General features: G+C 54.6%; 3 protein-coding genes across 3 annotated transcripts; 1 reads left to right on the top strand and 2 right to left on the bottom strand.

Annotated features, from left to right (window-relative positions):
• Window positions 1-1,371: 1,371 nt before the first annotated feature.
• On the bottom strand, window positions 1,372-3,266 carry LOC137467456 (striatin-4-like). Its single transcript, XM_068178954.1, has 2 exons — window positions 2,978-3,266; window positions 1,372-1,524 (listed from the first exon to the last, which is right to left on the bottom strand). Exons 1-2 carry the CDS (start codon window positions 3,170-3,172, stop codon window positions 1,387-1,389), a joined length of 333 nt encoding a protein of 110 aa, XP_068035055.1. The 5' UTR covers window positions 3,173-3,266; the 3' UTR covers window positions 1,372-1,386.
• Window positions 2,915-6,243, top strand: LOC137467455 (ribitol 5-phosphate transferase FKRP-like). The gene is made up of 2 exons (XM_068178953.1): window positions 2,915-3,077; window positions 4,574-6,243. Exon 2 carries the CDS (start codon window positions 4,704-4,706, stop codon window positions 6,240-6,242), a length of 1,539 nt encoding a protein of 512 aa, XP_068035054.1. The 5' UTR covers window positions 2,915-3,077; window positions 4,574-4,703; the 3' UTR covers window position 6,243.
• A 3,445-nt stretch (window positions 6,244-9,688) lies between these two features.
• Window positions 9,689-22,274, bottom strand: AP2S1 (adaptor related protein complex 2 subunit sigma 1). The gene is made up of 5 exons (XM_068178960.1): window positions 22,111-22,274; window positions 17,158-17,307; window positions 14,298-14,411; window positions 14,123-14,182; window positions 9,689-9,942 (listed from the first exon to the last, which is right to left on the bottom strand). Exons 1-5 carry the CDS (start codon window positions 22,111-22,113, stop codon window positions 9,841-9,843), a joined length of 429 nt encoding a protein of 142 aa, XP_068035061.1. The 5' UTR covers window positions 22,114-22,274; the 3' UTR covers window positions 9,689-9,840.
• Between the last annotated feature and the right edge of the window lie 2,403 nt (window positions 22,275-24,677).

Genomic DNA, 24,677 nt, shown 5'->3' with positions numbered 1-24,677 from the left:
AGGGTCCCCGAGGCTCTCCTGGCCCTGGCGCTCGCCCTGCAGGAACGCCACCTGCGCCTTGGGGACACCAAAGGGACATCGGGGACATCAGGGGGTGACAGGGACCCTTGGGGACATCAGGGTCCTTGGGGACATTGGGGACATTGGGGACCCTTGGGGACACTCAGGGTCCTTGGGGACATTGAGGACCCTTGGGGACATCAGGGTCCCCGAGGCTCTCCTGGCCCTGGCGCTCGCCCTGCAGGAACGCCACCTGCGCCTTGGGGACACCAAAGGGACATCGGGGACATCAGGGGGTGACAGGGACACTCGGGGACACCCAGGGAGCCTTGGGGACACTTGGGGACACTCAGGGTCCTTGGTGACCCTTGGGGACACTCAGGGTCCTTGGTGACCCTTGGGGACACTCAGGGTCCCCGAGGCTCTCCTGGCCCTGGCGCTCGCCCTGCAGGAACGCCACCTGCGCCTTGGGGACACCAAAGGGACATTGGGGACATCAGGGACACCCAGGGACACCCAGGGACACCCAGAGACCCTTGGGGACACCCAGGGAGCCTTGGGGACATTGGGGACCCTTGGGGACACTCAGGGTCCTTGGGGACATTGGGGATCCTTGGGGACACTCAGAGTCCTTGGGGACACTCGGGGTCCTTGGGGACACTCAGGGTCCTTGGGGACATTGGGGACACTTGGGGACATCAGGGTCCTTGGGGACATTGGGGACATTGGGGACATCAGGGTCCCCGAGGCTCTCCTGGCCCCGGCACTCGCCCTGCAGGAACGCCACCTGCGCCTTGGGGACACCAAAGGGACATTGGGGACATCAGGGGGTGACAGGGACACTCGGGGACACCCAGGGACCCTTGGGGACACTCAGGGTCCTTGGGGACCCTTGGGGACACTCAGGGTCCCCGAGGCTCTCCTGGCCCTGGCGCTCGCCCTGCAGGAATGCCACCTCCACCTTGGGGACATCGGGGACGTCAGGGGGTGACAGGGACACACAGGGACACCCAGGGAGCCTTGGGGACACTCAGGGTCCTTGGGGACACTTGGGGACATCAGGGTCCCCGAGGCTCTCCTGGCCCTGGCGCTCGCCCTGCAGGAACGCCACCTGCGCCTTGGGGACACCAAAGGGACATTGGGGACATCAGGGGGTGACAGGGACACTCGGGGACACCCAGGGAGCCTTGGGGACACTCAGGGTCCTTGGGGACATTGGGGACCCTTGGGGACATCAGGGTCCTTGGGGACATTGGGGACACTCAGGGTGCTTGGGGACATTGGGGACATTGGGGACCCTTGGGGACATCAGGGTCCCCGAGGCTCTCCTGGCCCTGGCGCTCGCCCTGCAGGAATGCCACCTCCACCTTGGGGACATTGGGGACATCAGGGGGTGACAGGGACACACAGGGACACCCAGGGAGCCTTGGGGACACTTGGGGACATTGGGGACCCTTGGGGACACTCAGGGTCCCCGAGGCTCTCCTGGCCCTGGCGCTCGCCCTGCAGGAACGCCACCTGCGCCTTGGGGACACCAAAGGGACATCGGGGACATCAGGGGGTGACAGGGACACCCAGGGACATTGGGGACCCTTGGGGACACCAAAGGGACATCGGGGACATCAGGGACACCCAGGGACCCTTGGGGACACTTGGGGACATCAGGGAGCCTTGGGGACATTGGGGACCCTTGGGGACACCCAGGGTCCTTGGGGACACCAAAGGGACATCAGGGGGTGACAGGGACACCCAGGGACACCCAGGGAGCGTCCCCAGCCCTCGGGAGGACAGGGAGGTCACCCAGGGCCCATCCCAGTGCCCACCCCAGTACCCCCAGTATCCCCAGTACCCCCAGTGCCCATCCCAGTATCCCCAGTATCCCCAGTATCCCCAGTGCCCATCCCAGTATCCCCAGTATCCCCAGTATCCCCAGTGCCCATCCCAGTATCCCCAGTATCCCCAGTGCCCACCCCAGTATCCCCAGTATCCCCAGTGCCCACCCCAGTATCCCCAGTATCCCCAGTGCCCATCCCAGTATCCCCAGTATCCCCAGTACTCCCAGCGCCCATCCCAGTATCCCCAGTATCCCCAGTATCCCCAGTGCCCATCCCAGTATCCCCAGTATCCCCAGTATCCCCAGTGCCCATCCCAGTATCCCCAGTATCCCCAGTGCCCATCCCAGTATCCCCAGTATCCCCAGTACTCCCAGCGCCCATCCCAGTATCCCCAGTATCCCCAGTATCCCCAGTGCCCATCCCAGTATCCCCAGTATCCCCAGTATCCCCAGTGCCCATCCCAGTATCCCCAGTATGCCCAGTGCCCACCCCGGTGCCCCCGTTCGCCGCTCCCGCCGTGTCCCGGTGCCCTCCCCCGCCCCCTCCCGGTTTCCCCCACCCCCTCCCAGTGCCCATCCCAGTATCCCCAGTATCCCCAGTATCCCCAGTGCCCATCCCAGTATCCCCAGTATCCCCAGTGCCCATCCCAGTGCCCACCCCGGTGCCCCCGTTCGCCGCTCCCGCCGTGTCCCGGTGCCCTCCCCCGCCCCCTCCCGGTGTCCCCACCCCCTCCCAGTGCCCATCCCAGTATCCCCAGTATCCCCAGTATCCCCAGTATCCCCCAGTATCCCCAGTATCCCCAGTACTCCCAGTGCCCATCCCGGTGCCCCCGTCCGCCGCTCCCGCCCCCTCCCGGTGTCCCCACCCCCTCCCAGTACCCATCCCAGTATCCCCAGTATCCCCAGTATCCCCAGTACTCCCAGTGCCCATCCCGGTGCCCCCGTCCGCCGCTCCCGCCCCCTCCCGGTGTCCCCACCCCCTCCCCGCCGCCCCGGCCGCCATTTCCTCCCAAGATGGCGCCGGCGGCGGCCACCCCGCCCCGGTGACCCCCGCTGTCCGCCGCTGTCCGCCGCTGTGCCCCGGTGACCCCCGGTGTCCCCTCACCGTCCCTCCCCTCACCACGGCAGCGCCGCCGCCATTACCTGCAGCTCGGCCCTCTCCGCTTCCCAGCGCCCTTTCTCCGCCTCGAACCGCGCCCACTCGTGCTGGATGAAGTGCAGGATGCCCGGCAGGCTCAGGCCGGTTCGTGCCGCGGGCTCGGGGCCCGGAGCGGGGCCCGGAGCGGGGCCGGGGGGCGGAGGTTGGGCCCGGGCCGGCGGAGCCCGCTCGGCCGCCATGGCGGCTGCCACAAAGGGAGCCACGGGCGGCAGCGGCTTCCTGCCACAAAGGGAGCCGGAAAGGGGGCGGGGCCAAGGGGGAAGGGGCGGGGCCGCCGGGGGAAGGGGCGGGGACAAGGGGAAGGGGCGGGGCCAAGGGGAGGCGCCGTTGCCGTGGCAACCGTGGGGGGGGCGGTGGGGGGAATTTTGGGGTTTCTTGGGGGGTTTTAGGGGATTTTGGGGGGGTTAGAAGGGATTTTGGGGGGTTTTAGGGCATTTTTGTGTTTTTTTGGGGGGTTAGAAGGGATTTTGAGGGGTTTTAGGGCATTTTGGGGGTCTTTAGGGGGTTAGAAGGGATTTTGGGGGGTTTTAGGGGATTTTTGTGTTTTTTGGGGGGGTTAGAAGGGATTTTGAGGGGTTTTAGGGGATTTTTGGGGGGGTGAGAAGGGATTTTGGGGGGTTTTAGGGGATTTTTGTGTTTTTTGGGGGGGTTAGAAGGGATTTTGAGGGGTTTTAGGGGATTTTTGTGTTTTTTGGGGGGGTTAGAAGGGATTTTGAGGGGTTTTAGGGGAGTTTTGGGGGGTTAGAAGGGATTTTGGGGGGTTTTAGGGGATTTTTGGGAGGTCTTCGGAGGGTTAATGGGGGTTAGAGGGGATTCGGGGCGTTTTAGGGGATCTTTGGGTTTTTTTGGGGGGGTTAGAAGGGATTTTGGGGGGTTTTAGGGGATTTTTGGGGGTTAGAAGGGATTTTAGGGGATTTTTGGGGTTTTTTGGGGAGGGTAGAAGGGGTTTGAGGGGATTTTTGGGGTGTTTCGGGGGTCTTTAGGGGGGTTAGAGGGGATTCCGGGGGGTTTTAGGGGATTTTTTGGTTTTTTGGGGGGGTTAGAAGGGATTTTAGGGGGTTTTTTGGGGGGGTTAGAAGGGATTTTGGGGGGTTTTAGGGGATTTTTGTGTTTTTTGGGGGGGGTTAGAAGGGATTTTGAGGGGTTTTAGGGGATTTTTGGGGGGTTAGAAGGGATTTTTGGGAGGTCTTCGGAGGGTTTTAGGGGATTTTGGGGGGGGTTAGAAGGGATTTTGGGGGGTTTTAGGGGATTTTCGGGTGGTTAGAAGGGATTTTGGGGGGTTTTAGGGGATTTTTGGGGGTTAGAAGGGATTTTGGGGGGTTTTAGGGGATTTTTGGGGGGTTAGAAGGGATTTTGGGGGGTTTTATGGCGTTTTTGGGGGATCTTTGGAAAGTTAGAGGCAATTTGGGGCCGTTTAGGCCATTTTTTTGGGTTTTTTAGGGGGTTGTAGGGGATTTTAGGTTTTTTTCGGGGTGCTCTTTGGCGGTGTCATAGGGAATTTGGGCGTCCATGCGCCTCTAATTCCTCTAATTATCGGGAATTAATTAACGCCTCATTAACATTTCCCCCCCCCTCCACAGCGCCACCGCGTGGTCACCGCTGGCATCGCCGCCACCGACCCGACTACGGCACCGCCTCCCAATTAATCAATCACCCCTCCAATTAACCAACGAATTAACCGCCTAATTAAGGAGCTAATTAACCGACACCATGAGAATCACCCCCTGCCAGGCCGCCCTGGCCGCCGCCATCGCCCTCAACCTCCTGCTGCTGCTCTTCTCGCGCCTGCTCCCCGGCGCGTCCCCTCCGTGCCGCCGTCCCCGGCGCGTCCCCGCCGCCGTCGCCGAGGGCGTCCCCGGCGTCACCGTCATCCTCCGCGACTTCGACGGCCCCGAGCACGACGTGGCCGCCACCGCCCGCTCCTTCGCCGCCCTGCCCGGCGTCCCCGTCCTGGTGGCCGCCGACGTGTCCCCGTACCCGCCCGTGCCGCTCCCCGCCGGCGTCGCCGTGCTGTCCCTGCGGCCGGAGCCTCACCGGCCGCCGCTGCGGCCGGAGCTGGCCGTGCGGACGCGCCACGTGGCCTTGGTGCCGGACGGCGCCCGCGCCGCGCCCGGCCTGCTGCGGCGCATGAGGGACGTCCTGGAAGCCGCCTCGGACGGCGCCACCAAGGTGGTGGCGGCGGCCGTGGGGCGGCGGCGGCCGCGGTGTTTGGCGTTGGAGGTGGACGTCAAGGCGTGGACGGCGCGGTACAGCTACGCCGACGGGCAGGGCGACGGGCGCGGCGACGGGCGCGGCGAGCTCTGCGGGGCGCTGGACGGAGCCCCGGCCGTGCTGCTGCTCCGCACGCGCGACCTCTTCTCACTGCCCTTCCCGCTGACCCGCCCGGTGGCCACCTCGCTGTCCCTCCAGGCGGCCGCGCGGGGCTGGCGGCTCCTGCTGCTGCCGGCCGCGTTCCCGCTGGCGCCGCGGCCGCCCCCGTCGCCCCACGCGCAGCGGCGAGCCCGCGGCGTGTCGGAGGCGCGGCGCCGGGCGCTGCTGGAGCAGTTCGGCGTCAAGCTGGAGGTGCTGCCGGACGGCGCCCGGCGCTGGCACGGCTGCGACAAGGACACGCCGCGCTGCTTCGGCACGGTGCGGGCGCAGAGCCCCGAGTACCTGCTGGCCGGGCGCTGGACGCCGCCCTGCTGCCTGCGGGCGCTGCGAGCCACCGCCCGCCACGTGCTGGCCCAGCTGGAGGCGGCCGGCGTGCGGCACTGGCTGGAGGGCGGCTCCCTCCTGGGCGCCGTCCGCCTCGGGGACGTCATCCCCTGGGACTACGACGTGGACGTGGGGCTCTACCGCGACGACGTGCCCAAGTGCCGCTGGCTGGCGGCCGTGGCGGCCACCGGCCGGCCGGTGGAGGACCCGCAGGGCTTTCTCTGGGAGAAGGCGGCCGAAGGGGAATTTTTCCGCGTCCATTTCAGCCGGATCAACCGGCTGCACGTGGACCTGTGGCCGTTCTACGCGCGGCCCGGCGCGGGCCTCATGACCAAGGACACGTGGCTGGGCCACCGGCAGGACGTGGAGTTCCCCGAGCGCTTCCTGGTGCCCCTGGGCACGGTGCCCTTCGCCGGCGTGCTGGCCAAAGCCCCCAACGACCCCCGGGGCTTCCTGGAGCTCAAATTCGGGCCCGGCGCCATCGAGAGCCCCGAGTACCCCAACCCCGAGGTCAGGAGGTTGGCACAGGACGTGGGCAATAAAACCTCGCGGTGACGCTCGTGCCACCCTTGGCATCATCTTTGGGGTCCCAGTGCCACCCCTGGGGTCCCAGTGCCACCCCTGGGGTCCCTGTGCCACCTTTGGGGTCCCAGTGCCACCCCTGGGGTCCCTGTGCCACCCCTGGGGTCCCAGTGCCACCCTTGGGGTCCCAGTGCCACCCCTGGGGTCCCTGTGCCACCCCTAGGGTCCCAGTGCCACCCTTGGGGTCCCAGTGCCACCTTTGGGGTCCCAGTGCCATCCTGGGGTCCCAGTGCCACCTCTGGGGTCCCAGTGCCACCCCTGGGGTCCCAGTGCCACCCCTGGGGTCCCTGTGCCACCCCTGGGGTCCCAGTGCCACCTTTGGGGTCCCTGTGCCACCTTTGGGGTCCCTGTGCCACCTCTGGGGTCCCTGTGCCACCCCGGGGCCATCGAGAGCCCCCTCGAGTGCCCCAACCCCGAGGTCAGGAGGTTGGCACAGGACGTGGGCAATAAAACATCACGGTGACGCTTGTGCCACCCTTGGCATCACCTTTGGGGTCCCTGTGCCACCCCTGGGGTCCCAGTGCCACCTTTGGGGTCCCTGTGCCACCCTTGCGATCCCTGTGCCACCCTTGGGATCCCTGTGCCACCTTTGGGGTCCCAGTGCCACCCCTGGGGTCCCTGTGCCACCCCTGGGGTCCCTGTGCCACCTTTGGGGTCCCTGTGCCACCCCTGGGGTCCCTGTGCCACCTTTGGGGTCCCAGTGCCACCTTTGGGGTCCCTGTGCCACCCCTGGGGTCCCTGTGCCACCTTTGGGGTCCCTGTGCCACCCCTGGGGTCCCTGTGCCACCTTTGGGGTCCCAGTGCCACCTTTGGGGTCCCTGTGCCACCCCTGGGGTCCCAGTGCCACCTTTGGGGTCCCTGTGCCACCCTTGCGATCCCTGTGCCACCCTTGGGATCCCTGTGCCACCTTTGGGGTCCCAGTGCCACCCCTGGGGTCCCTGTGCCACCCCTGGGGTCCCTGTGCCACCTTTGGGGTCCCTGTGCCACCCCTGGGGTCCCTGTGCCACCTTTGGGGTCCCAGTGCCACCTTTGGGGTCCCTGTGCCACCCCTGGGGTCCCAGTGCCACCCCTGGGGTCCCTGTGCCACCCCTGGGGTCCCTGTGCCACCTTTGGGGTCCCTGTGCCACCCCTGGGGTCCCTGTGCCACCTTTGGGGTCCCAGTGCCACCTTTGGGGTCCCTGTGCCACCCCTGGGGTCCCAGTGCCACCTTTGGGGTCCCTGTGCCACCCTTGCGATCCCTGTGCCACCCTTGGGATCCCTGTGCCACCTTTGGGGTCCCAGTGCCACCCCTGGGGTCCCTGTGCCACCCCTGGGGTCCCTGTGCCACCTTTGGGGTCCCTGTGCCACCCCTGGGGTCCCTGTGCCACCTTTGGGGTCCCAGTGCCACCTTTGGGGTCCCTGTGCCACCCCTGGGGTCCCAGTGCCACCTCTGGGGTCCCTGTGCCACCCCTGGGGTCCCTGTGCCACCCTTGGGGTCCCTGTGCCACCTTTGGGGTCCCTGTGCCACCCCTGGGGTCCCTGTGCCACCTTTGGGGTCCCAGTGCCACCTTTGGGGTCCCTGTGCCACCCCTGGGGTCCCAGTGCCACCTTTGGGGTCCCTGTGCCACCCTTGCGATCCCTGTGCCACCCTTGGGATCCCTGTGCCACCTTTGGGGTCCCAGTGCCACCCCTGGGGTCCCTGTGCCACCCCTGGGGTCCCTGTGCCACCTTTGGGGTCCCTGTGCCACCCCTGGGGTCCCTGTGCCACCTTTGGGGTCCCAGTGCCACCTTTGGGGTCCCTGTGCCACCCCTGGGGTCCCAGTGCCACCCCTGGGGTCCCTGTGCCACCCCTGGGGTCCCTGTGCCACCTTTGGGGTCCCTGTGCCACCTTTGGGGTCCCTGTGCCACATTTGGGGTCCCTGTGCCACCTCCAGGGTCCCAGTGCCACCCCTGGGGTCCCTGTGCCACCCTCGGGGTCCCTGTGCCACCTTTGGGGTCCCTGTGCCATCCCTGGGGTCCCTGTGCCACCCCTCGTGTCCCTGTGCCACCTTTGGGGTCCCAGTGCCACCCCTGGGGTCCCTGTGCCACCTTTGGGGTCCCTGTGCCAACTTTGGTCATTTTTCCTCATTTTTATCCCATTTTTGCTCATTTTTATCCCATTTTTTCTCATTTTTCTTCCATTTTTTGTCATTTTTATTCCATTTCTTGTGATTTTTATCCCATTTTTCCTAATTTTTATTCCATTTTCTGTCATTTTTGTCCCATTTTTGGTCATTTTTATCCAATTTTTGCTCATTTTTATCCCATTTTTTTCTCAATTTTTTTCTATTTTCCTCATTTTTATCCCATTTTTCCTCATTTTTTCTCATTTTGGTCATTTTTATCCCATTTTCTGTCATTTTTATCCCATTTTTTGTCATTTTTATCCCATTTTTGCTCATTTCCCCCTCACTTTTTCCCATTTTTGCTCATTTTTATTTCACATTATCCCATTTTTCCTCATTTTGATCCCATTTTTCCTCATTTTTATCCCATTTTTGCTCATTTTTATCCCATTTTGCTCATTTTTATCCCATTTTTGCTCATTTTTATCCCATTTTGCTCATTTTTATCCCATTTTTGCTCATTTTTACCCATTTTTATCCCATTTTTGCTCATTTTCCCCTCACTTTTTCCCATTTTTGCTTATTTTTAATTCACATTATCCCATTTTCCTCATTTTTACCCATTTTTCCTCATATTTACCCATTTTTCCTCATTTTTATCCCATTTTTACTCATTTTCCCCTCACATTTTCCAATTTTTGCTCAGTTTTAATTCACATTATCCCATTTTTTCTCATTTTTATACCATTTTCCTCATTTTTATCCCATTTTTTGTCATTTTTATCCCATTTTTCCTCATTTTTACCCATTTTTCCTCATTTTTATCCCATTTTTGCTCATTTTTACCCATTTTTCCTCATTTTTATCCCATTTTGCTCATTTTTATCCCATTTTCTGTCATTTTTACCCATTTTTGTCATTTTTATCCCATTTTTGCTCATTTTTCCTCATTTTTATCCCATTTTTGCTCATTTTCCCCTCACTTTTTCCCATTTTTGCTAATTTTTATTTCACATTATCCCATTTTTCCTCATTTTTATCCCATTTTTGCTCATTTCCCCCTCACTTTATCCCATTTTTGCTCATTTTTATCCCATTTTTGCTCATTTTTACCCATTTTTCCTCATTTTTATCCCATTTTTGCTCATTTCCCCCCTCACTTTTCCCCATTTTTGCTCATTTTTATTTCACCTTATCCCATTTTTGCTCATTTTTATCCCATTTTTCCTCATTTTTATCCCATTTTTGCTCATTTTTACCCATTTTTATCCCATTTTTGCTCATTTCCCCCTCACTTTTCCCCATTTTTGCTCATTTTTCACCCGTTCAATCCCGTTTTTGGTCACCTTTTGGTCACTTTAATGCACAGAAATTCACATTTTTTACACACCACGATAACACTGATGGGGGGGGGGAGGGGCCCCGGTTTTGGGGAGGATTTTGGGATTTTTGGGGGGATTTTTGGGGGGATTTTGGGGGGTTTTGGGTCATTCCAGGGACTGCAGCATCAGCAGCTGCTTCAGCACCTTGGTCTGGCTCGTCTCACGGATCTCGCCGGCCAGGAACATCTCATCCACCACTGTGTACACCTAAAAACAGCAAAAAAAAACCCCAAAATCGGGTAAAATCAGCAAAAAAAACAGCAAAAATCAGCAAAAAACAGCAAAAACCACCCCAAAATCAGCAAAAATGGCCAAAATGACCCCAAAAATGCACAAAAATGACCCAAAATCAGCCCAAAACCCAGGCAGGAACATCTCATCCACCACTGTGTACACCTAAAAACAGCAAAAAAAACCCCAAAATCGGGTAAAATCAGCAAAAAATCTGCAAAAAACAGCAAAAAAACCAGCAAAATTCACCCCAAAATCAGCAAAAATGGCCAAAATGACCCCAAAATTGCACAAAAATGACCCAAAATCAGCCCAAATCAGCCCAAAACCCAGGCAGGAACATCTCATCCTCCACTGTGTGCACCTAAAAACAGCAAAAACACCCCAAAATCAGCAAAAATCGGCCAAAAATCTGCAAAAAACAGCAAAATTCACCCCAAAATCAGCAAAAATGGCCAAAATGACCCCAAAAATGCACAGAAATGACCCAAAATCAGCCCAAAACCCAGGCAGGAACATCTCATCCACCACTGTGTGCGCCTAAAATACCCAAAAAACCCCCAAAATCAGCAAAAATCAGCAAAAAAATGGCAAAAAAACAGAAAATTCACCCCAAAATCAGCAAAAATGGCCAAAATGACCCCAAAAATGCACAAAAATGACCCAAAATCAGCCCAAATCAGCCAAAATCCCCCAAAAATCCCCCGAAAATGGCCAAAAATCCCCCAAAATTGGCCAAAATCACCCCAAATTCAGCCAAAATCCCCCCAAAAAATCAGCTAAAATCACCCCAAAATCAACAAAAAAACCCCAAAATCGGCCAAAATCCCCCCAAAAATGGCCCCAAATCACCCAAAATCACCCCAAAATCCCCCCAAAAATCAGCTAAAATCAACCCTAGTTCAGCTAAAGTCACCCCAAAATCAGCCAAAATCTCCCTGAAATCAGCTAAAATCACCCAAAAATGGCCCAAAATCACCCCAAAAATCAACAAAAAAACCCCAAAATCAGCCAAAATCCCCCAAAAAGTGGCCCCAAATCACCCAAAATCACCCCAAAATCACCAAAAAAACCCCAAATCAGCCAAAATCCCCCCAAAATCAGCCAACATCCCCCCAAAATCCCCCCAAAAAATGGCCCAAAATCGGCCTAAATCACCCAAAATCCCCCCAAAAATGGCCCCAAATCACCCAAAATCACCCCAAAATCACCAAAAAAAACCCAAATCAGCCAAAATCTCCCCAAATTCAGCCAACATCCCCCCAAAAAATGGCCCAAAATCACCCCAAAATCAAAAAAAAACCCCAAAATCGGCCAAAATGCCCCCAAAATCAACAAAAAACCCCAAATCAGCCAAATTCAGCCCAAATTCAGCCAACATCCTCCCAAAATCCCCCAAAAAATGGCCCAAAATCAACAAAAAAAACCCCAAAATCCCCCCAAATTCAGCCAAAATCCCCCCAAAAATGGCCCCAAATCACCCAAAATCGGCCAAAATCACCCCAAAAATCAACAAAGAAACCCCAAAATCGGCCAAAATCCCCCCAAAAATGGCCCCAAATCCCCCAAAATCACCCCAAAATCCCCCAAAATCCATCCACGAGTGAGGACCCCCCCCAAAACCTCCCAGGACCCCTCCCCAAATTAATTAATCCTAGCGAGACCCCTCCCCAAATTAATGAACCCCTTCAGGACCCCTCCCCAAATTAATTAATCCCCCCAGGACCCCTCCCCAAGTTAATTAATCCTTCCAGGACCCCTCCCCAAGTTAATTAATCCTTCCAGGACCCCTCCCCAAGTTAATTAATCCTCCCAGGACCCCTCCCCAAATTAATTAATCCCCCCAGGACCCCTCCCCAAATTAATGAACGCCCTCAGGACCCCTCCCCAAATTAATTAATCCCCTCAGGACCCCTCCCCAAGTTAATTAATCCTTCCAGGACCCCTCACCAAATTAATTAATTCTTTCAGGACCCCTCCCCAAATTAATTAATCCTTCCAGGACCCCTCGCCAAATTAATTAATTCCCTCAGGACCCCTCCCCAAATTAATGAACCCCCTCAGGACCCCTCCCCAAATTAATTAATCCCCCCAAGACCCCTCCCCAAATTAATTAATCCTCCCAGGACCCCTCCCCAAGTTAATTAATCCTTCCAGGACCCCTCCCCAAATTAATGAACCCCCTTAGGACCCCTCGCCAAATTAATTAATTCCCTCAGGACCCCTCCCCAAATTAATGAACGCCCTCAGGACCCCTCCCCAAATTAATTAATCCCCCCAAGACCCCTCCCCAAATTAACGAACCCCCCCAGACCTTGTAGAAGTTGAAGACCTTGACAAAGTTAAGACCCCCAAACCATCAAAGACCCCTCCCCAAATTAATTAATCTTTCCAAGACCCCTCCCCAAATTAATGAACCCCCTCAGGACCCCTCCCCAAATTAATGAACCCTCTCAGGACCCTTCCCTAAATTAATTAATTCCCCCAAGACCCCTCCCCAAATTAATGAACCCCCCCAGACCTTGTAGAAGTTGAAGACCTTGACAAAGTTAAGACCCCCAAACCATCAAAGACCCCTCCCCAAATTAATTAATCCTTCCAGGACCCCTCCCCAAATTAATGAACCTCCTCAAGACCCCTCCCCAAATTAATTAATCCCCCCAAGCCCCCTCCCCAAATTAACGAACCCCCCCAGACCTTGTAGAAGTTGAAAACAAGTTGAAGACCTTGACAAAGTTAAGCCCCCCAAACCATCAAAGACCCCTCCCCAAATTAATTAATCATTGTGAGACCCCTCCCCAAATTAATGAACCCTCTCAGGACCCCTCCCCAAATTAATTAATCCCCCCAGGACCCCTCCCCAAATTAACGAACCCCCCCAGACCTTGTAGAAGTTGAAAACAAGTTGAAGACCTTGACAAAGTTAAGCCCCCCAAACCATCAAAGACCCCTCCCCAAATTAATTAATCATTGTGAGACCCCTCCCCAAATTAATGAACCCTCTCAGGACCCCTCCCCAAATTAATTAATCCCCCCAGGACCCCTCCCCAAATTAACGAACCCCCCCACACCTTGTAGAAGTTGAAGACCTTGACAAAGTTAAGACCCCCAAACCATCAAAGACCCCTCCCCAAATTAATTAATCATTGTGAGACCCCTCCCCAAATTAATGAACGCCCTCAGGACCCCTCCCCAAATTAATGAACCCTCTCAGGACCCCTCCCCAAATTAGTTAATTCCCCCAAGACCCCTCCCCAAATTAACGAACCCCCCCACACCTTGTAGAAGTTGAAGACCTTGACAAAGTTAAGACCCCCTAACCATCAAAGACCCCTCCCCAAATTAATTAATTCCCTCAAGACCCCTCCCCAAATTAATGAACCCCCTCAGGACCCCTCCCCAAATTAATTAATCCCCTCAGGACCCCTCCCCAAATTAATTAATCCTTCCAGGACCCCTCCCCAAATTAATTAATCTTTCCAAGACCCCTCCCCAAATTAATGAACGCCCTCAGGACCCCTCCCCAAATTAATTAATCCTTCCAGGACCCCTCCCCAAATTAACGAACCCCCCAGGCCTTGTAGAAGTTGAAGACGAGTTGAAGACCTTGACGAAGTTAAGACCCCCAAACCATCAAAGACCCCTCCCCAAATTAATTAATTCCCTCAAGACCCCTCCCCAAATTAATGAACCCCCTCAGGACCCCTCCCCAAATTAATTAATCCCCCCAAGCCCCCTCCCCAAATTAACGAACCCCCCAGACCTTGTAGAAGTTGAAGACGAGTTGAAGACCTTGACGAAGTTAAGACCCCCAAACCATCAAAGACCCCTCCCCAAATTAATTAATTCCCTCAAGACCCCTCCCCAAATTAATGAACCCCCTCAGGACCCCTCCCCAAATTAATGAACCCTCTCAGGACCCCTCCCCAAATTAATTAATCCCCCCAGGACCCCTCCCCAAATTAACGAACCCCCCCACACCTTGTAGAAGTTGAAGACCTTGACAAAGTTAAGACCCCCAAACCATCAAAGACCCCTCCCCAAATTAATTAATCTTTCCAAGACCCCTCCCCAAATTAATGAACCCCCTCAGGACCCCTCCCCAAATTAATTAATCCCCCAGGACCCCTCCCCAAATTAACGAACCCCCCCAGACCTTGTAGAAGTTGAAGACGAGGTCGAGCTCGCAGACGTTGTGGAAATACTCGTTGAGCACCTGGGGGTCCCGATTAATTAACACCCGCAATCAATTAACCCCGGGGGGGGCGGGGCTGGTGAAGGGCTGGGGGCGTTAATTAAGGAGCTAATTAAGGAGTTAACGAGGCGCCCACCTCCACGAAGTTGTGGATGGCCTCCAGGTAGGCCAGGTTGTTGTCGGTGACGTCCACGCAGATGCAGAAGTAGAGGCCGGCGTAGCGGCGGTAAATGATCTTGAAATTGCGGAACTGGGGGGAACTGGGAGTGACTGGGGGAACTGGGATAAACTGGGAGGGACTGGGAGGGACTGGGAGGGACTGGGAGGGACTGGGATAAACTGGGATAAACTGGGAGGGACTGGGATAAACTGGGATAAACTGGGAGGGACTGGGAGGGACTGGGATAAACTGGGATAAACTTGGATAAACTGGGAGGGACTGGGATAAACTGGGATGGGACTGGGATAAACCGGGAGGGACTGGGGGGAACTGGGAGTGACTGGGGGAACTGGGATAAACTGGGATAAACTGGGAGGGACTGGGAGGGACTGGGGGAACTGGGATAAACTGGGATAAACTGGGAGGGACTGGGAGGGACTGGGATAAACTGGGAGTGACTGGGATGGGACTGGGAGGGACTGGGATGGGACTGGGATGGACTGGGAGGGGACTGGGATGGACTGGGAGGGACTGGGATAAACTGGGAGGGACTGGGAGGGACTGGGATGGGACTGGGATAAACTGGGATGGACTGGGATAAACTGGGAGGGACTGGGAGGGACTGGGATGGGACTGGGAGGGACTGGGATGGGACTGGGATGGACTGGGAGGGGACTGGGATGGACTGGGAGGGACTGGGATAAACTGGGAGGGACTGGGAGGGACTGGGATGGACTGGGAGGGGACTGGAAGGGACTGGGAGGGGACTGGGATGGACTGGGAGGGACTGGGAGGGACTGGGATAAACTGGGAGGGACTGGGATGGACTGGGATGGGACTGGGATGGGACTGGGATGGGACTGGGATAAACTGGGAGGGACTGGGATAAACTGGGAGGGACTGGGATTGAACTGGGATTGACTGGGATGGACTGGGCTGAACTGGGAGGGACTGGGATGGACTGGGATGGGACTGGGATAAACTGGGATAAACTGGGAGGGACTGGGATGGGACTGGAATGGGACTGGGATAAACTGGGATGGACTGGGGGGAACTGGGAGGGACTGGGAGGGACTGGGATGGGACTGGGGGGAACTGGGAGGGACTGGGAGGGACTGGGATGGGACTGGGGGGAACTGGGAGGGACTGGGATAAACTGGGATAAACTGGGAGGGACTGGGATGGGACTGGGGGGAACTGGGAGGGACTGGGATAAACTGGGATAAACTGGGAGGGACTGGGATGGGACTGGGGGGAACTGGGAGGGACTGGGATGGACTGGGATAAACTGGGATAAACTGGGAGGGACTGGGATGGACTGGGATGGGACTGGGATAAACTGGGAGGGACTGGGGGGAACTGGGAGTGACTGGGAGGGACTGGGAGGGACTGGGATGGACTGGGAGGGACTGGGAGGGACTGGGATAAACTGGGATGGACTGGGATGGACTGGGATGGACTGGGAGGGACTGGGAGGGATTGGGATAAACTGGGAGGGACTGGGAGGGACTGGGATGGACTGGGAGGGACTGGGAGGGATTGGGATAAACTGGGAGGGACTGGGAGGGACTGGGAGGGACTGGGGGGAACTGGGAGGGACTGGGATAAACTGGGAGTGACTGGGATGGGACTGGGAGGGACTGGGATAAACTGGGATGGACTGGGATGGACTGGGATGGACTGGGAGGGGAGGAACTGAGTAATTTTCGGGTACCAAAGGTGATTTTGGAGTAAAAACGGCGATTTTGGGGTGGATAAAAGCGATTTTGGGGCAAAAACTTGTGATCATGAGGGAAAAAATGCAGATTTCGGGGTAAAAATGGCAATTTTGGGGCAAAAACTTGTGATTATGAGGGAAAAAATGACTATTTTGGGGTACAAAATGGAGATTTGGGGTAAAAATGGCGATTTTGGGGCAAAAACTTGAGATTATGAGGAAAAAATTGGGATTTTGGGGTAAAAATGGCGATTTTGGGACAAAAAACTTGTGATCATGAGGGAAAAAATGGAGGTTTTGTGGTAAAAATGGCGATTTTTGGGGCAAAAACTTGAGATTATGAGGAAAAAATTGGGATTTTGGGGTAAAAATAGCGATTTTAGGGCAAAAACTTGTGATCATGAGGAAAAAATGGAGACTTTGGGGTAAAAAATGGCGATTTTGGGGTAAAAAATGGTGATTTTGGGGGAAAAATTTGTGATCATGAGGAAAAAATGGAGATTTTGGGGTAAAAAATAGCGATTTTGGGGCAAAAACTTGGGATCATGAGGGGAAAAAATGCAGATTTTGTGGTAAAAATGGCGATTTTGGGGTAAAAGCTTGTGATCATGAGGGAAAAAATGGAGATTTTGGGGTAAAAATGGCAATTTTGGGTTAAAAACTTGTGATTATGAGGGAAAAAATGGAGATTTTGGGGGGGAAATGGAGATTTTGGGGCAAAAACTTATGATCATGAGGGAAAAAATGGAGATTATGGGGTAAAAATGGCGATTTTGGGGCAAAAACTTGAGATTATGAGGGAAAAAATTGAGATTATGGGGTAAAAATGGCGATTTTGCAGCAAAAATTTGTGATCATGAGGGAAAAATGGAGATTTTGGGGTAAAAAAAGGCGATTTTGGGGTAAAAAATGGCGATTTTGGGGCAAAAAACTTGAGATTATGAGGGAAAAATTGAGATTTTGGGGTAAAAAATGGCAATTTTGCGGCAAAAACTTGTGATCATGAGGGAAAAAATGCAGATTTCGGGGTGCAAATGTTGATTTAGGGGTGGGTAAAGCTGGTTTCGGGGTAAAACCTGCGGATTTTGGGGGGAAAAGCGTCGGTTTTGGGGTTTTTACCTCGACGAAATTGGTGTGCTTGGCGTCCCTGACGGTGACCACGGCGTGCACCTCCTCGATGAGCTTCTGCTTCTCGTCGTCATCAAACTGCATGTACCACTTGGCCAGGCGGGTCTTGCCGGCCCGGTTCTGGATCAGGATGAAGCGGATCTGCCCCGGAATTCCCAAAAAAAAATTGGGATTTTGGGAGGGTTAAAACTTGGGGGAAATGGGGAAAATTCTGCCCCTGAAATTCCCATTTTGTCGGAATTTAAATTCCAATTTTATCCTGATTTAGGGAGGGTTCCCAGCCCGGTTCTGGATCAGGATGAAGCGGATCTGCCCCGGAATTCCCAAAAAAAAATTGGGATTTTGGCAGGGTTAAAATCAGGGGGAAATGGGGAAATTCTGTGCTTGAAATTCCCATTTTGTCGGAATTTAAATTCCAATTTTATCCTGATTTAGGGAGGGTTCCCAGCCCGGTTCTGGATCAGGATGAAGCGGATCTGCCCCGGAATTCCCAAAAAAAATTGGGATTTTGGCAGGGTTAAAATCAGGGGGAAATGGGGAAATTCTGTGCTTGAAATTCCCATTTTGTCGGAATTTAAATTCCAATTTTATCCTGATTTAGGGAGGGTTCCCAGCCCGGTTCTGGATCAGGATGAAGCGGATCTGCCCCGGAATTCCCAAAAAAAATTGGGATTTTGGGAGGGTAAAAACTTGGGGGAAATGGGGAAATTCTGTGCTTGAAATTCCCATTTTGTCGGAATTTAAATTCCAATTTTATCCTGATTTAAGGAGGGTTCCCAGCCCGGTTCTGGATCAGGATGAAGCGGATCTGCCCCGGAATTCCCAAAAAAAATTGGGATTTTGGGAGGGTTAAAATTTGGGGAAAATTCTGTCCTTGAAATTCCCATTTTGTCGGAATTTAAATTCCAATTTTATCCTGATTTAGGGAGGATCAGGATGAAGCGGATCTGCCCCGGAATTCCCAAAAAAAATTTGGGATTTTGGGAGGGTTAAAATCAGGGGGAAATGGAAAAATTCTGTCCTTGAAATTCCCATTTGGTCGGAATTTAAATTCCAATTTTATCCTGATTTAGGGAGGATCAGGATGAAGCGGATCTGCCCCGGAATTCCCAAAAAAAAATTGGGATTTTGGGAGGGTTAAAACTTGGGGGAAATTCTGCCCTTGAAATTCCCATTTGATCAGAATTTAAATTCCAATTTTATCCTGATTTAGGGAGGATCAGGATGAAGCGGATCTGCCCCGGAATTCCCAAAAAAAATTGGGAATTTTGGGAGGGTTAAAACTTGGGGGAAATGGGGAAATTCTGCGCTTGAAATTCCCATTTTGTCGGAATTTAAATTCCAATTTTATCCTGATTTAGGGAGGGTTCCCAGCCCGGTTCTGGATCAGGATGAAGCGGATCTGCCCCGGAATTCCCAAAAAAAATTGGGATTTTGGGAGGGTTAAAACTTGGGGGAAATGGGGAAATTCTGCGCTTGAAATTCCCATTTTGTCGGAATTTAAATTCCAATTTTATCCTGATTTAGGGAGGGTTCCCAGCCCGGTTCTGGATCAGGATGAAGCGGATCTGCCCCGGAATTCCCAAAAAAAATTGGGATTTTGGGAGGGTTGAAATCAGGGGGAAATCAGGAATATTCTGTCCTTGAAATTCCCATTTGATCGGAATTTATATTCCAATTTTATTCTGATTAGAGGAGGGTTCCCAGCCCGGTTCTGGATCAGGATGAAGCGGATCTGCCCCGGAATTCCCAAAAAAAATTGGGATTTTGGGAGGGTTTAAACTTGGGGAAAATTCTGCCCTTGAAATTCCCATTTTATCGGAATTTAAATTCCAATTTTATCCTGATTTAGGGAGGATCAGGATGAAGCGGATCTGCCCCGGAATTCCCAAAAAAAATTGGGATTTTGGGAGGGTTAAAATCAGGGGGAAATGGAAAAATTCTGTCCTTGAAATTCCCATTTTGTCGGAATTTAAATTCCAATTTTATCCTGATTTAGGGAGGATCAGGATGAAGCGGATCTGCCCCGGAATTCCCCCAAAAAATTGGGATTTTGGGAGGGTTTAAACTTGGGGGAAATGGGGAAATTCTGTCCTTGAAATTCCCATTTTGTCGGAATTTAAATTCCAATTTTATCCTGATTTAGGGAGGATCAGGATGAAGCGGATCTGCCCCGGAATTCCCCCAAAAAATTGGGATTTTGGGAGGGTTTAAACTTGGGGGAAATGGGGAAATTCTGTCCTTGAAATTCCCATTTTGTCGGAATTTAAATTCCAATTTTATCCTGATTTAGGGAGGGTTCCCAGCCCGGTTCTGGATCAGGATGAAGCGGATCTGCCCCGGAATTCCCAAAAAAAAAATTGGGATTTTGGGAGGGTTAAAATCAGGGGGAAATGGGGAAATTCTGTGCTTGAAATTCCCATTTGATCGGAATTTAAATTCCAATTTTATCCTGATTTAGGGAGGGTTCCCAGCCCGGTTCTGGATCAGGATGAAGCGGATCTGCCCCGGAATTCCCCAAAAAAATTGGGATTTTGGGAGGGTTAAAATCAGGGGGGAAATCAGGAATATTCTGTCCTTGAAATTCCCATTTTATCGGAATTTAAATTCCAATTTTATCCTGATTTAGGGAGGGTTCCCAGCCCGGTTCTGGATCAGGATGAAGCGGATCTGCTCCGGAATTCCCCCAAAAAATTGGGATTTTGGCAGGGTTAAAATCAGGGGGAAATGGAGAAAATTCCATCCCCAAAATTGTGGAAAACCCCAAAATCCCCTCATAAAAACCCCAAAAAAATTAATCTCCTCCTCAGAACCCCTCAAAATCCCCTTCAAAAGACCTTAAATGGGAAAAAAACTCAAAATCTCCTCATAAAAAACTTAAAATAATTAACCTTCATCTCAGAACCCCTCAGACCCTCTCAAAAAGGACCCTAAATTGGGAAAAAAACCTAAAAACAACCCAAAATCATCTCATAAAAATGTAAAATTAGTGAAACCCCCCCTCAGAAAAACCCTAAATCGGGAAAAAACCCTAATATCCCCTCATAAAATCCCCAAAAAATGAAACCCACCCTCAGAACCCCTCAAAAAGATCCTAAATTGGAAAAAACCCCCAAAAGACCAGGAATCTCCTCATAAAAATGTAAAATTAGTGAAACCTCCCCTCAGAGAAACCCTAAATTGGAAAAAAACCTAATATCCCCTCATAAAATCCCAAACATAGCGAACCCCCCCCCAGACCCCTCAGAAAAACCCTAAATTGGGGAAAAACCCCCAAAAGACCCCAAAATCTCCTCAAAAAAATTTAAAATTAGTGAAACCTCCCCTCAGAAAAACTCTTAATTGGGAAAAACCCTAAAATCCCCTCATAAAATCCCCAAACATAGCGAACCCCCCCCTCAGACCCCCCAGAAAAAACACTAAATTGGGGAAAAACCCCCAAAAGGCCCAAAATCTCCTCATAAAAACGTAAAATTAGTGAAACCCCACCCTCAGAGAAACCCTAAAATGGGAAAAACCCTAAAATCCCCTCATAAAATCCCCCCAAAAATAGAAACCCCCCTCAGACCCCTCAAGAAGACCCTAAATTGGGAAAAACGCTAAAATCCCCTCATAAAAACCCCCAAAATAGTGGAAACCCCCCTCAGATCCCCTCAAAAAGGACCCTAAATTGGAAAAACCCCCAAAATGACCCCAAAATCTCCTCATGAAATTGTAATAATTGTGAAACCCCCCCTCAGAAAAACTCTTAATTGGGAAAAACCCTAAAATCCCCCTCATAAAATCCCCAAAAAATGAAACCCCCCCAGACCCCTCAGAAAAACCCTAAATTGGAAAAACCCCCAAAAGACCCCAAAATCTCCTCATAAAAATGTAAAATTAGTGAACCCCCCCTCAGAGAAACCCTAAATTTGGAAAAAACGCTAAAATCCCCTAATAAAACCCCCAAAATAGCGGAAACCCCCCCTCAGACCCTCTCAAAAAGGACCCTAAATTGGAAAAAAAACCCCCAAAAGACCCCAAAATCTCCTCATAAAAATGTAAAATTAGTGAAACCCCCTCCTCAGAAAAACCTAAATTTGGAAAAAACGCTAAAATCCCCTAATAAAACCCCCAAAATAGCGGAAACCCCCCTCAGACCCTCTCAAAAAAAGGACCCTAAATTGGAAAAAAAACCCCAAAAGACCCCAAAATCTCCTCATAAAAATGTAAAATTAGTGAAACCCCCCCTCAGAGAAACCCTAAATTTGGAAAAAACGCTAAAATCCCCTCATAAAACCCCCAAAATAGCGGAAACCCCCCCTCAGACCCTCTCAAAAAGGACCCCTAAATTGGAAAAAAAACCCCAAAAGACCCCAAAATCTCCTCATAAAAATGTAAAATTAGTGAAACTCTCCCTCAGAAAAACCCTAAATTGGGTAAAACCCTAATATCCCCTCATAAAATCCCAAACATAGCGAACCCCCCCCCCAGACCCCTCAGAAAACCCTAAATTGGGAAAAACCCTAAAATCCCCTCATAAAATCCCAAACATAGCGAACCCCCCCCCCCCAGACCCCTCAGAAAAACCCTAAATTGGGAAAAACCCTAAAATCCCCTCATAAAATCCCCAAAAAATGAAACCCCCCTCAGACCCCCTCAAGAAGACCCTAAATCGGGAAAACCCTAAAATCCCCTCATAAAAACCCCAAAGTGGTGAACTTCCCCATCATAACCCCTCCAAAAGGACCCTCAATTGGGAAAATCCTCAAAACGCCCCAAGATCTTCTCACAAAAGAACTAAATCGAATTAAACTCCCCCTCAGAACCCCCGTCCCCACTCCCCTCTCCCCTCACGGCGCTCCAGGCCCGAGGGCCCCCCCCCCCCCCGGTTTCTTCGCCCCCTCCCATTCCCGCTGTCCCCCGTGTCCCCCCCGGTTGTCCGCTGCCCTCAGGGATTCTCACCATGGCGGTGCCGGCCCGAGGCCCCCCCCGGTTCCGATTCCGGTTCCGATTCCGGTTCCGATCCAGTTCCCGGTTCCGTTCCCGGTTCCGTTCCCCCCCCCCCCTCAGCCAGGCCCCGCCGCTTCCCGCCTCCGCCAGGGGGCGCCCCCCGCACTGCGCCTGCGCGGAACCTCCCGTTCCCGCCCTTTCCCCCCCCTCACGTTTCCCGCCCCTCGCTCAAATTCCCGCCCCACTCCCCAAAATTCTCAGCGCCCCCTCCCCAAATTCCTGCCCCGGGAATGAAGGAAGGGGATCAGGAGGAGATTTGTAGCCCCCCTCCCCAAATTCCCTCTCCCTGTCCCCCCTCAAAATCACGCTCGTTCCGCCCCCCCGCCCTAACCAGGCCCACGCCCTAAACCACGCCCACTCCCCCAATAACCCCGCTCTCCCAGGCCCCTCCCATTCCTTCACCCCCCCACCCCAGAGTTCCCGCCGGTCTTTGCTTCCTTCCCTCCCCACAATTCCCGGTTTTCCGCCTCAAAATCCCCGGTTTTCCCCCGCAAAAATCCCCGCTCTTTCCCATGAAATTCCCGGTTCCCCCAACACACAAAAAAAAAAAAATTCCCGGTTTCCCTCGCCCACAAAAATTCCCGGTGCTCTCCTCCAAGCCCCGCCCCCTCAACCCCGCCCCCCTCGCTTTAGCCCCGCCCCTCCCGCCGCTCCCGCCGCTCCCCTCACGGTGCCGCCCCTCCCCTCCCGCCGCGCACGCGCTCCCGCCATTCCCCCCCCCCCCCCGCCACCTCCGTGATCGTGAAGGCGGAGGGCGGAGGGAGGAGGAGGAGGAGGAGGAGGAGGAGGAGGCGGCTGAGGTGGGGTGGGGGGTGGGGGGGCTTTAGAGGAGGAGGAAGGCGCCGCCGCCATTACAGGCCGAGCCCGCCCCGGCGGCCCCCCGCCGCCCTCGCCCCGCCCGCCGCCGCCGCCCCGAGCGCGGACATGGCCGCTGCCGCCTCCTCCCGCCGCCCCCGGCCCGGCCCGATGCCGCCGACGCCGCCGATGCTTCTCCGGTAAGACGGAAAAAAAAAAAAAAAATCTCTTCTCCCCCCCCTTCTCTCCCCTCAGCCTCAGCGCCCACCATCGCCGCCTTTTCTCTCTCTGGGAAAACCCCCACCCCCCCCCCCCCCAGAAGAACAATGGGCCGCCCCACCCCCCGCCCGCCGCGCGCCCGCCGGGCCGGCCCATGGCCCCCCGCGGGGGGGGGGGGGGGGAGCGGTCCGTGAGGGGGGCCCGGGAGAGGACCACCCCCCGTGGGGGGGGGGGAGGGGGGGAGAGGGGGAGAGAGGGTGAGACCCCCCCCCCATCCCCCCCCCATCCGTGCGTTCTCAATGGTACCGCCCGCCATTCATGGGGGGGGCTGTGGGGAGGGGGGGGGGGGAGACCCCCCGGCAACGGGGGAGAGGGGGCACCCCCAAAATTGTGGGGGGGGATTAAGGGGAGAGAGCACCCCCGGTTTGGGGGGGAGACTTCTTCAGTTTGGGGGGGGACTCGGAGGGGGAGAGCACCCCCAATTTGGGGGGGTCTGGGGGGGAGACTACTTCAGTTTGGGGGGGACTCAGAGGGGAGAGCTACCCCCCAAATTGGGGGGAGTTTGGGGGGGGGACGCAGAGGGGAGAGCACCCCCAAATTATGGGGGAGACTACTTCAGTTTGGGGGGGACTCAGAGGGGAGAGCACCCCCCAAATTGGGGGGGTTTTGGGGGGGGGACTCAGAGGGGAGAGCACCCCCAAATTGGGGGGAGACTACTTCAGTTTGGGGGGGGGGCTTAAAGGGGCAGAGTACCCCCCAATTTGGGGGGGTTTTTGGGGAGGGGGACTCAGAGGGGAGAGTACCCCCCAATTTGGGGGGGGAGACTACTTCAGTTTGGGGGGGACTCCGGAGGGGAGAGCACCCCCAATTTGGGGGGGGTTTTTGGGGGGGGGACTCAGAGGGGAGAGTACCCCCCAATTTGGGGGGGAGGACTACTTCAGTTTGGGGGGGGACTCGGAGGAGAGAGCACCCCCAAATTGGGGGGGGTTTTGGGGGGGGGACTCAGAGGGGAGAGCACCCCCAAATTGGGGGGGGGTTGGGGGGGGGGAGACTACTTCAGTTTGGGGGGGGGGGGACTCAGAGGGGAGAGCACCCCCAAATTGGGGGGAGACTACTTCAGTTTGGGGGGGGCTTAAGGGGGGAGACCACCCCCGATTTGGGGGGAGACTACTTCAGTTTGGGGGGGGGGGGATTCAGAGGGGAGAGCACCCCCAAATTGGGGGGGGGATTTGGGGGGAGACTACTTCAGTTTGGGGGGGACTCAGAGGGGAGAGCACCCCCAAATTGGGGGGAGACTACTTCAGTTTGGGGGGGACTCAGAGGGGGAGAGCACCCCCAATTTGGGGGGAGAGACTACTTCAGTTTGGGGGGGGGCTTAAGGGGGGAGACCACCCCCCCGATTTGGGGGGAGACTACTTCAGTTTGGGGGGGGGGGGATTCAGAGGGGGAGAGCACCCCCAAATTGGGGGGGATTTGGGGGGGAGACTACTTCAGTTTGGGGGGGG

The sequence above is a fragment of the Anomalospiza imberbis genome, unplaced genomic scaffold (genome assembly GCF_031753505.1).
Source record: "Anomalospiza imberbis isolate Cuckoo-Finch-1a 21T00152 unplaced genomic scaffold, ASM3175350v1 scaffold_642, whole genome shotgun sequence".
Classification (NCBI taxonomy): Eukaryota; Metazoa; Chordata; class Aves; order Passeriformes; family Viduidae; genus Anomalospiza; species Anomalospiza imberbis.
The sequence above is the reverse complement of the archived record's forward strand: the minus strand, read 5'-3'. Positions and strand labels throughout refer to the sequence as shown.